Below are 10,900 nucleotides of genomic sequence, written 5' to 3'. Positions count from 1 at the left end.
CGAGGGCCTGACCCTGGAGGTGGGCAGGGCAAGCTGCCTCCCTGTAGGTCAGACATCACGAGGCACTTCCTGGGTGTCGGAGCCAGGAGGAAATCCACCACCAGGGAGGCAGGGGGCTGGGGTCGGCTCCAGATCGAGGTTGGGGTGTGGGAGTCTCAGGGGAAGGGGAGCCTGAGGGTGGGGCAGCAGGGCCCCTGTCAGGGCCAGGTCTGGGGGCATCCAGCCCGCAGCCATGCCAGGTGCCTGGTCCCTGGGCCAGGATGGCCTAGGGCTGCCCCTTTGCCTGGGGGTGTCTCCCTGGTGGCAGGGAGGGGAGGAGCAGGCAGGCCTCCTCTTGCTTCTCTGACCTCTGTCCCCACCCCTGTGTGCAGTCCTCAGACCCAGCTGTGCGGGAGTCAGGGCCCTTCCCCGGCCCCTCTCCTGGGCCCTGCTTCCTGCCCAGCCAGGCTTTGTGGTTCCAGCGCCCCCACCCTGCCTGGTCCTCCTGGCCTTCAATGCCTGCCTGCCGCCCCCGGGGTGCCAGCCCTCCCCACCCACACCTTCCCAGGCTTATCCGCTCCTCCCTCAACCCTCAACCGCAGCGCAGCGCCCAGACCGGGGCACACCCAGGGCCTCAGGGGTCTCCCATTCTGGGGCCCCACCTAGCTCCCACAAGGGCAGGAATCCCAGTGACTAAGCTCCCCCCAAGGTCACTCAGCGTGGAGCCGGAACTTGAACTTGGCCCTCCTCCCTGCCCTTCTGGGGCCGCCCCTCCTGGGCCTGACTGACTGGGCACCCTGCTTGGCCCCCCCCACACCCAGAAAATGGCCGCAGTAAAACCAAAGTGCATCCTGGGCCCCAGGCCCCCAGAGCCAGGGTCTTGCCCTGCCCCACCCCCACTGGCTTACATGGCTTCCTGCCCCCTCAGCTAAGCAGCCCCCACGGGGGCAGGGTCCCCGCAGGCCTGGAGTTAGCCCCTTCCCCAGGTGCTTCACCACCCTGGTGACCTGGACCCCCCTGCCCCCAGGTAGCTGAAGGCCTAGGCATTCCCAGCCTGGACTTCCCCAAGGGGAGGGGCCACACGTCGCAGCCTGTGCGTGTCTGTGTGTGCACCTGCAGGCCTGGGTCTGCGACGGCACGTTTGTGTTTCGCCCAGGTGTGTGTGTACCTGGACACACGTGCCTGGTGCCCTCGGTCGAGCCCGCCAGGAATCCCATTAAGCAAACACTCAGGCTCACCCACTGAGGTCATGAACATTCCAGACATTCTCCACGGAGAGATGGACAGAGGAATCTGGCCAAGCCCCCTCTGGCGAGCTGGGACCCTCGGTAGCATGTGGAGGGGGCAGCAGAAGTGGCCGGGCGAGGGAATGTCCCTGGCCCCCAGGCCTCTCACACCTCAGGGGGGCCCCCTTCTGGGTAGGACCTGGTCAATGCAGCCAGTCCTGGGGTGCTCCAGGCTGGCCCCCCAGCCCTCTGGCCACACCAGCACCGCCGGCAGGCCCGACACTGAAGCCACAGAGGGACACATCCGATAGCGCCGGCGGGAGGGAGATGGTGTGGGTCCAGGACCCCGTGGTCTCCCATGGGGAGCTGGCCTCAGAGCCACTGAGGGACAGCCGGGGAGGCCTGTCCAGGGACATGGGGCTGCTCCAGCAGCCAGGCCTTAGTTTCCCCAAAATGCAGCTCGGGAGAGGTCAGGGCCGGGCCCAGAGACAAGCTCTGGGGTTGTGCCCCTGGAGAGGCCCGCACTGGAGGGAGCTCGGCCTGGGTCTGCCCTGGGGAGGCCCAAGGCGCCCACCCCTCTCTGTTTGGAGGCGGTCATGCCAGCGCTGGTGCCTCAGGCCGGCTCCAGCCTCAGGAAGACTCCTCTGAGCCCCCACCCACATCCACCTGTCCACTCCCTCCCTCGGACCCAGCCCCTGCTGCCAAGGGTCCTACTCTGGGCCACCCTGCTGTCCCCCTCCATCAGAGTGAGAAGACGCTGCACCCCCAGACTGCCTTCTGGGCACCCAGGACGCAGGACTCCTGTCCACACGGCCTCTTCCTTGCTAGGCCTTGCGCTGGGAGGGAGCTGAATGCATGGGGGCGTGTCTCCACGTGTGTGCCAGAGCCCTTTGGGGGTGGGCCTAGGTGGGCAGGGGTGGGCCGGAGGCTAGGCTCCCTCTGGACCTTGCCCTCTGGGGCCCCAGGCGCCGCCGTCCTGAGCCTTTGAAGGTACTGCTCCCTCTACTTGGAAGGCGCTTTCTCCCCACTACTTCCAAGCCTCCCAGACAGCCTCTGGAGGGGTCCTGCAGACAGCGAGGGTCTGGGCCCAGATGGGGCCTCAGGGACCACCACCTGGACGCAGGGCACGGCTCAGGGGCCTCTGCTCCCTGAGGGACCCCTTGCCCTGCCCAGGCCAATCACGGCTCTGGCCCCTGGATCTGGGCACAGGGAGGAGGAGGTCCAGGTCCTGCCCTGGGAGTAGCCAGGCCACCAGCCAGGCCAGGAGGAAGTGTCAGCTCCACTCCTCTGTCCAACCAGGTGTTGGCTGCTGCTGCCGAGGACACCATGAGCCAGTCTGGGTCCGTGAGCTGCTGCCCTGGTGCCGCCAAGTGAGCTCTCCCCTGTCCACCCCTCACTCCCCAGCAGTCCCCAGGGAGGGGTGCGGTGTGGGCCCCACCCTCACCAGCCCCTCCCCTGCAGTGGCAGCCTGGGCAGGTCGGAGGGTGTGGCCAAGATGAGCCCCAAGGACCTGTTTGGTGAGTGAGGCTGCAGGCGGGCGGGATGCAACGGGGGAGCGGGCATCGCGTCCCTGGCATCCCTGGCAGGGAACAACCCCTCTAGCCCCGAAGTTGTGCTGGGCCCTGATTCGGGGAGCTCAGCCCGGTGGGAGACAGGGTGGCCCTCATCCACCTGCAGGCTCCTGGCTCTGCGCCCCCTCCCCCACACCTGTAAGGGGAGAGGCCTTCACGAATAATTCAGGGAGCATCAATATTGATCACCGCACTCCTTGCAGCAACCGGATCGCAGAGGGGGCGGGGGCTCAGGCTGACCCAGCTGCCAGGTGTCTGCTCCAGGAGGGAGGGGCCTGGCCAGCCCCACCTGCTCCCATGCTGCCCTGCCCCCACCCCTCCCCGCACTGAACCCCCAGCTGGACACCTCCCCTCATTGGTGCTTTGGGACGGGCACCCAGGGAGATTTCAGTTGGCAACTCTTGGGGTGGGAGGACGGGGTGGGAGGATGCCCTGGCCCAGGCCCCTCCCCTAGGAGGTGGGCATAGGCGTGGGGCAGCCTCCTGCCCCCACCCTCTGGGACAGACATCCCCAGTCACAGGCTGCCCCATCACCACCCTGAGCAAACCCCTGGCCCTCTCTGAGCCTCGGTCTTCCCCCAAGGGGGCTTCGCGGGGGCTGTCCTGGGCGGAGGGAGAGGGCTTCCTGCAGACCCTCGCCATCCCCAGGAGGGCCTCCCCGAGTCTCACACCCTGGGTCCTCCCTCATGGCCCCACCTGGGGGTCCAGTCCCAGCTGACGGGGGACCGCGGTCCCGCCATCTGGGGCTGAGCAACCGGCATCTCCCGTCCAGAGCAGAGGAAAAAGTACTCCAACTCCAACGTCATCATGCACGAGACCTCCCAGTACCACGTCCAGGTGAGGCCCCGCGCCCAGGAGCACCCTCCTCGGGCACCCCTGCTGTCGGTGCCCCAGGGTCCTCAGGCAGGTGGGGACACCGGCCCAGGGAGAGCGGGCCTGCCCCACACCCGTCCTGGGCCCGGCTGTGGTGGGGAGCGAGCCTCCCTCCAGTCCTGGGAGCTCAAGGTCTGGGGGCCGCAGGGAGCCCCGCCCCGGCTGTGCTGGAGGTACACCCGGTGCCTGCAGCCCTGGACGGGAAGAGCCAGTGGGAAGGAAATTGTCACCCTGGCCCCAAAACAGGGAACTGGATCAGAAGGCAGGAGGTGGAACAAAGACGCCCTTTGTCGAGCACTGTGCAGGGGGCCTTGGAGGGCCAGCTCCGAGAGGCCTGACTTGGTCGCCTGCCCTCAGACCAGCTGCCAGCTCGAGAGGGTTCTCTCCTCGGGCAGTTTTAACTCACCCATAGAACTCAGGAAGAGGTTTTTTAAATGACCTTCCTGGCCGGGGTGTGGTGGCGCCTGTGGTCCCAGATACTCGGAGACCCAGGCGGAGGATCAGGGAGCCCAGGAGTTCGAGGCTGTGACCGCTGCTCTCCAGCCGGGCAACAGAGCAAGAGCCTGTCTCTTCAATAGAAGGAAAAAAGAACTTCCGGCAGGCCGGGCGCGGTGGCTCACGCCTGTAATCCTAGCTCTCTGGGAGGCCGAGGCGGGCGGATTGTTTGAGCTCAGGAGTTCGAAACCAGCCTGAGCAAGAGCGAGACCCCGTCTCTACTAAAATAGAAAGAAATTAATTGGACAACTAAAAATATATAGAAAAAATTAGCCGGGCATGGTGGCGCATGCCTGTAGTCCCAGCTACTCAGGAGGCTGAGGCAGGAGGATCGCTTGAGCCCAGGAGTTTGAGGTTGCTGTGAGCTAGTATGAGGCCAGGGCACTCTAGCCCGGGCAACACAGTGAGACTCTATCTCAAAAAAAAAAAAAAAAAAGAACTTCCGGCGCCTGGGAGCGGGCCGGTTCCTGGTGGTGGTCCAAGCCCCCAGGATGAGGAAGGGGGAGGGGAAAGGAGCCTGGAGCCTGGGGCCCTGCTGGGGACGCCCTCTGCCCTGCCACTCCCCGCCGGCCCTGGCTGCTATGCTCGCCCTCGCCCTGTCCTCCCACCTCGCAGGGGGCTGTGCCGCAGAGGTGAGGAAGTCCCAGTCTCCGAGCCTCCGTTTCCTTGTCTGTAGAATGGGGCCAAAGAACACAGGAACTCCCTAAGGCTCCTGAGCGGGGCTGCGTGGGGCTCTCCCAGCCCACCTGAGCAGGGCGGGTCGTCTGTGTGACCAGGCTGGTGACAGCTGCCCCCTCAGCCTCCAAGGGGAGGGCACAGAGGGGTGGACGGGTCAACCTTGGTCCCTTGTTTCCGGGCAGATCTGCCACCTTTCTCAGGGGTGGGACTTTGCCCTTCTTGGTGAGGAGCCACCTCCGGGCTCCCGGACTTTGGTCCAAGCTGGCCTGGCTGGGCCAGCTGTTGCGAGAGGCCCACAGCCGCTGGGAGCTGCCAGCAAGGGTAGGGGAGAGGGTGGGGTCTCCCTGCCCCTCCCAGAGGAGGAAACCGAGGCCCAGAGAGAGGGTGAGAGTCGGAGGGACCAGCCAGGGCAAGGTCAGCCCCCTTGCCGTGGGGGACCGCTGGAGCCTGCCTGTCTCCTTTTTCCCAAATCGTCACCCTGTGAAGCTGGCGTGTGCGGGGTGAGCCGCTCTCCCCACAGCCGGACACAGACCCGCGCCGTCGCCCAGACCCTGCCCTGCAGCCCCTGTGCGCGGCCCCAGCCTCCCGCAGGGATGTCTGTCCTCCGTCACCGCGGCATCGTCTTTTGCAGAATGTCCCGTAACTGAATCGTGCAGCTTGTGGGCGCTCTCTGTTCTGCTTCGTCACCTTACTTTAAGAAACCGGCCGCGTGGAGGAAGACGCCGGGTGGCACCGGGCAGGTGGCCCTGCTTCTGCGCCCACCCACGGGGACCTGGTCCTTACTGGTGGGGAGGGTCGGGCTGTGACCTGGCGATGCCTCTCGCTGTCTGCACGGGTCAGACCTGTCAGTTTGTGTGCACGACTGGCTTTGGATGAGCAGAAATGTTTGAATGACGTCCAGTCCCTCCTTTTTCTCTTGTGGTTCTTTTGTGGTTTTTGGCTCCTAAGAAGTCGTTGCGTGACCAGGGCCCTGGAGATTTCTTCCTGTGTTTTCTTTGCTTGCTTTCTTTCTTTCTTTTTTTTTTTTTGAGACAGGGTCTTGCTCTCCTGTCATCACAGCTCCCTGCGGCCCCACACTTATGGGCTCAAGGGATCCTCCTGCCTCGGTTTCCCGAGTAGATGGGGCTACAGGCCACCACTGCGCCCAATTCCTTTTGCTAGTTTTTGTAGAGATAGGATCTCTCTGTGTTGCCCAGGATAATCTTGAACTCCTGGCCTCAAGGGCTCCTCCTGCCTCAGCCTCCGGAAGTGCTGGGGTTACAGGCTCCTGGCTCCTGCTAGAATTGTGATTGGCGTTAAGTCAAATCTGTGAATCAATTTAGGGAGAATTAACATCTTCACGATAGTGAGGCTTCCCGTCCATGAACCTGGTGTCTCCATGTTAGGTCTTCTGTAATCTCTTTCAGTAAGTTTTGTGGTTTTCCTCATAGAGGTATCACATAGCTTTTGTTACGCTAGTCCTTAAGTATTTGATTTTTATATGCTGTTGTAAATGGTATTATTTTATTGCTTTTTAATTTCATTTTCCAACTGTCTGTTGCTAGCATATAGAAAAATAATTAAATTTTCGTATGGTGATCCAGTGCCCCAAGACCTTGCTGAACTTACTTATCGTAGCGATTTGCTTGTGGATGATTGGATTTTCCATGTATATAATCACAGTGTCTGAAAATAAAGACGGTTCTTGGTTTCTTATTTTTACACGTACGTATTTTCTGACCCCACTGCCCTGGCTAGGACCACAGGTGCAGCACAGAGCCAGATACGGGTGAGGACAGTGGACCCCCGTCTTGTGTCCGGTCTTAAAGCAGTCAGTGTCCGTGTGCCACGTGTCCACAGATATTCTTATTCGAGTGTGGAAGTTCCTTTTCATTCTTTGCTTGCTCAAAGTTTTTATCATGAACGGTATTGAATTTTGTCAACTGCTTTTTATGAATCTACTGAGGTTTATTCATTACTGTTTTGTTTTTTTGATTTTTGTTTTTTTTTGAGACAGAGTCTCACTCTGTTGCCTGGGCTAGAGTGCCGTGGTGTCAGCCTAGCTCACAGCAACCTCAAACTCCTGGGCTAAAGCGATCCTCCTGCCTCAGCCTCCTAAGGAGCTGGGACTACAGGCATGCACCACCATGCCCGGCTAATTTTTTCTATATCTATTTTTAGTTGTCCAGCTAATTTCTTTCTATTTTTAGTGAAGATGGGGTCTCACTCTTGCTCAGGCTTATCTTGAACTCCTGACTTCAAGCAATCCTCCTGCCTTGGCCTCCTGGAGCGCTAGGATTACAGGCGTGAGCCACTGCGCCCGGCCTCATTACTGTTAATTTAGTAAATCATACCGAGTGATTGTTTTTAATGTGGAATCGACTTTGCATGTCTGGGATAACCCGTGTATCTGTGCGTGCCATCCTGTGCATGTGCTGACGTGCTGATTTGCTAATATTTTGCTAATGTTCTTGCATCGACGTCCATTAAGGATATTAGTCTTTAACTTTCTTTTCTTGTAATGCCTTTGGCAGGTTTTGGTGTCAGCGTTGTGTTGCCTGACAAATCGGTGGGGAAGTATTTCCCATTCCTCTGTTTTTAGAAAGTTTGTGAAAGCTTGTTATTAGTTTTTCCTTAAATATCCACCCGTGAAGCCTGAGTACAGGATTTTCTTTGTGGGAAGGGTTTGGTTATTAATTGCCTTTCGTGCCTGTAAGATCTGCAGTGATGACCCCCTCTTTCCGTCTGGTTTATGAGAATTTGTGTTTTCGCTAGCATTTTTCCTGATCAGTCTTGCTAGGGGTTTATCAACTTTATTAATCTTTTCAGAACCAACTTGGGTTTTGTTGATTTTTCTCTCTTGATTGTCTGTTCACTAATGCATTGGTTTCTGCTCTTCGTTTCCTTCCTTCCACTAAGTTGGGATTTTGATCATCTTTTTCTAGCTTCTGAAGGTGAAAGCTTAGATCATTGATCTTTAAGTCTTTCTTCTTTTCTAACATATTCCTTGGAAGCTATAAATTTCCCTCAAAGTACTGCTTTAGCTGTGTCCCACAAACTGTGACATGCATATTTTTGTTATCATTTGGATCAGAATAGCTTCTAATTTTCCTTGTGACTTCATCTTTGACCCAGGGATTATTTAGAAGTATTTTGCTTTATTTCCAAATATTTGCAGACTTCCTAGTTATCTTTAACTATTGGTTCCTAATTTAATCCCATTATGGTCAGAAAACATATGCGATTTACTGAAGCTTGTCATGGCCCAGCAGCCTGGCTGTGCCATCTTTTACTAACGACGTGTGTTTAGGGTTGACTCTGCCTCGCGCAGACGAGCGCCTCACAATCCCTGTGTGTTCCCCACTCATTCTTCAGCCTGTCCATGGGCAAGTGGCCTGGGTCCAGCCTTTATTATTACACACAGTTCTGCACTGAGCAGGCCAGTGCCACATTTTGCACCTGGCTGTGCTGGTTCCCTGTGGTGGGACTGGGAGGGAAGGTGTGCGCACCTGTACAGGTTCCCCTGGCTACTCCCGAGAGAGGCTGCGCAGGTGCTGGATGGAAACGCCCATTTCTCCACTTCCGAACCCGCCAGTGTAGCCCACAAGGACTTTTAGAATTGGTCAATAGAACAGGTAAAAAAAGTTCAATTCCTAAAATAACAGAGTCTCGGAGTTCCAATTTGCAATTCGTTTTTTTCTTCACTCACCACTATACAAACCAGGATCAACTTGCAGTTCTCTTATTCCGTAAGATTGCATGCCATTTTTTATACCAAAAAGTTACTTATGTTTATTTTTCTGTAGACTGTGCTCCATTTTTCTATTGGGGTGTTAATCTTTTACTTATTTACATATTCATTCATTTATTGTTGGTATCTTTAATTATCATACGTAACAAAATAGAGCTTTTAACAAAGAACTGGCGTTGCACATTGGTCTTTTCCTACATCAAGAAAATCAATATCTATTACCTATGTTTTTCCCACTTTTAATTTTTTTAATGTTTTTTTTTTCTTTGTATAGGGCACTTTCTTCCCAGGCAGAAATTTTTGTTTTTCTATTGCCGAATGTACTGGCCTTTACTTTTGAGCATCTGGGCTTTCTTTCCTGTTGAGCAAACACCCCATTGAGAAGGCCTTGGAGGTGATCAGGAATCATCCGGCATTTTCTTGTAGATCTTTCCTGTTAGGTGTTTTGCAGTTAAGTCTTCGACTGCCCTGGAGTCCAGTTAGTGTTCATGCAGCCGGCCCAGCACCGTCCGCCACGGGGGCTTCACTCACCTGAACGTCCAGGCAGACACCTGGGACCTGGCCGAGGGAGGGGCCCCAGCCAGGCCTGGACAGGGGAGAGGAGGGCGCAGGGCAGGGAGGGCAGGCTGGCCGGGGAGCCCGTGCATGCTGTCACCTGCATCCGCATCGGGGGCCTGCTGAGTACCAGGCACTGTCCCAGGTGACAGCAGCTGCGACCCCGGCAGCGCGTGAGCACCATGGTGGCAGGAAGAGTCTTGCACAGCATGACGCTGGATCAGATAAATGCAAAACAAGGCAGGTCAGGGACGTGGTGACAGGTGATACAGCCAGGTGGCCAGGAAGGGTGATGTCTGAGAAGGAAGAAAGAGCACAACAGACAGGCAGGAGGCAGACAGTGGCCCAGCGCTCCCAAGCAGTTTGGGATTTTTCTGAGGGTGTTTTTTGTCTGTTGTTGTTGTTGTTGCTGTTTGAGACAGAGTCTCGCTCAGGCTGGAGGGCAGTGGCGTCATCACAGCTCACTGCAGCCTCCAACTCCTGGACTCAAGCGATCCTCCTGCCTCAGCCTCCCAATTAGCTGGATTACAGGTGCTCACCACCACACCCAGCTGATTTTTCTATTTTTAGTGGAGATGGGTCTCACTCTTGCTCAGGTTGGTCTCAAACTCCTGAGCTCAAGAGATCCTCCCACCTTGGCCTCCCAGAGTGCCAGGATTACAGCTGTGAGCCACTGTGCCTAGCCTGGAATTTTTTTGGAGGGTTTATCAGGACAAAACCATGACCCCTACAGATGTCCACCAAGGCAGAATGGAGACTTCCCCACCCAAGGTGGGGCTGTGTCCCCTCAAACCCTCCAGGGCTGGCTGTGCCCCCTTAGGCTCCCAGGCTGTGGCTCCTTGGGCTTGGGCTCTGGGCATGCGGAGCGCCCTGCCCAGCAGTGACCACCTGTCCACCCCCAGCACTTGGCCACCTTTATCATGGACAAGAGTGAGGCCATCGTGTCCGTGGACGATGCCATCCGGAAGCTGGTGCAGCTGAGCTCCAAGGAGAAGATCTGGACACAGGAGATGCTGCTGCAAGTGAATGACAAGTCGCTGCGGCTGCTGGACATCGAGTCCCAGGTACCGCCCGGCGGCCAGGGTGAGCGGGGAGCAGGTCGGCGAGGCAGTGCCTGCCGTCCACCACGGCCCAGACGTGTGGCCGGGCCTCTGCAGGGGCCCGTCTTTCTGGCCATGAGAGCAGACGGGGAGAGAGGCGGCAGGCATGGCCACACAGAGCCGCGCACCCAGGGCAGGACCGGGGAGCCTGGGCCGGCTCCACTGCACACCTGCGAGGCTCGCCCCGCTGTGGCCAGGTGTGTCCAGGGCCACGTCCCTGTCTGTGGGGCGTATCCCTGGCTGTGTCCACAGCCATGGCCGTTCCTCACTGGAGTCCACAGGCCCCGCCTGGGTCCCAGGTCTTTTCTCTGCCTGTGAGTTACGCCCACGTCTGTGTCTGGCGGGAACTCCATGTGCTGGGCCCACGAGTCACATCCGTGACCATGGCATTGTGTCAGTTTCTTGGGGCCACGTCTGTGAACCGTTCCATGCACACGGCTGCAGCCCAGGTCCGTGTCCAGGGCCCACGGTGAGTCACGTCTGTGCACCGTGTCCCCACCGCCCCCCCACCGCCCCATGCAGGAGGAGCTGGAGAACTTCCCCCTGCAGACCGTGCAGCACAGCCAGACGGTGCTGAACCAGCTGCGCTACCCCTCGGTGCTGCTGCTGGTGTGCCAGGACCCCGAGCAGAGCAAGCCCGACGTGCACTTCTTCCACTGCGACGAGGTGGAGGTGCGGCCCGCGTGGGGTGGGG

The 10,900-nt window shown here is 58.2% G+C and overlaps 1 protein-coding gene across 1 annotated transcript in view; it reads left to right on the top strand.

The window, feature by feature from the left end:
* The first annotated feature begins 2,507 nt into the window (after positions 1-2,507).
* The window catches only part of EPS8L2 (EPS8-like 2), a 14,720-nt gene continuing 6,327 nt past the window's right edge, over positions 2,508-10,900 (top strand). Inside the window, exons 1-5 of the mRNA XM_012651935.1 lie at positions 2,508-2,575; positions 2,667-2,722; positions 3,548-3,612; positions 10,009-10,170; positions 10,729-10,894. Coding sequence (XP_012507389.1) covers positions 2,532-2,575; positions 2,667-2,722; positions 3,548-3,612; positions 10,009-10,170; positions 10,729-10,894 — 493 coding nt within the window. The 5' untranslated portion in view covers positions 2,508-2,531. The remainder of the gene's footprint in view (positions 2,576-2,666; positions 2,723-3,547; positions 3,613-10,008; positions 10,171-10,728; positions 10,895-10,900) is intronic.

The sequence above is a fragment of the Propithecus coquereli genome, unplaced genomic scaffold (genome assembly GCF_000956105.1).
Source record: "Propithecus coquereli isolate 6110/MARCELLA unplaced genomic scaffold, Pcoq_1.0 Scaffold377, whole genome shotgun sequence".
NCBI lineage: Eukaryota > Metazoa > Chordata > Mammalia > Primates > Indriidae > Propithecus > Propithecus coquereli.
This window is presented reverse-complemented; position numbering and strand designations above follow the sequence as displayed.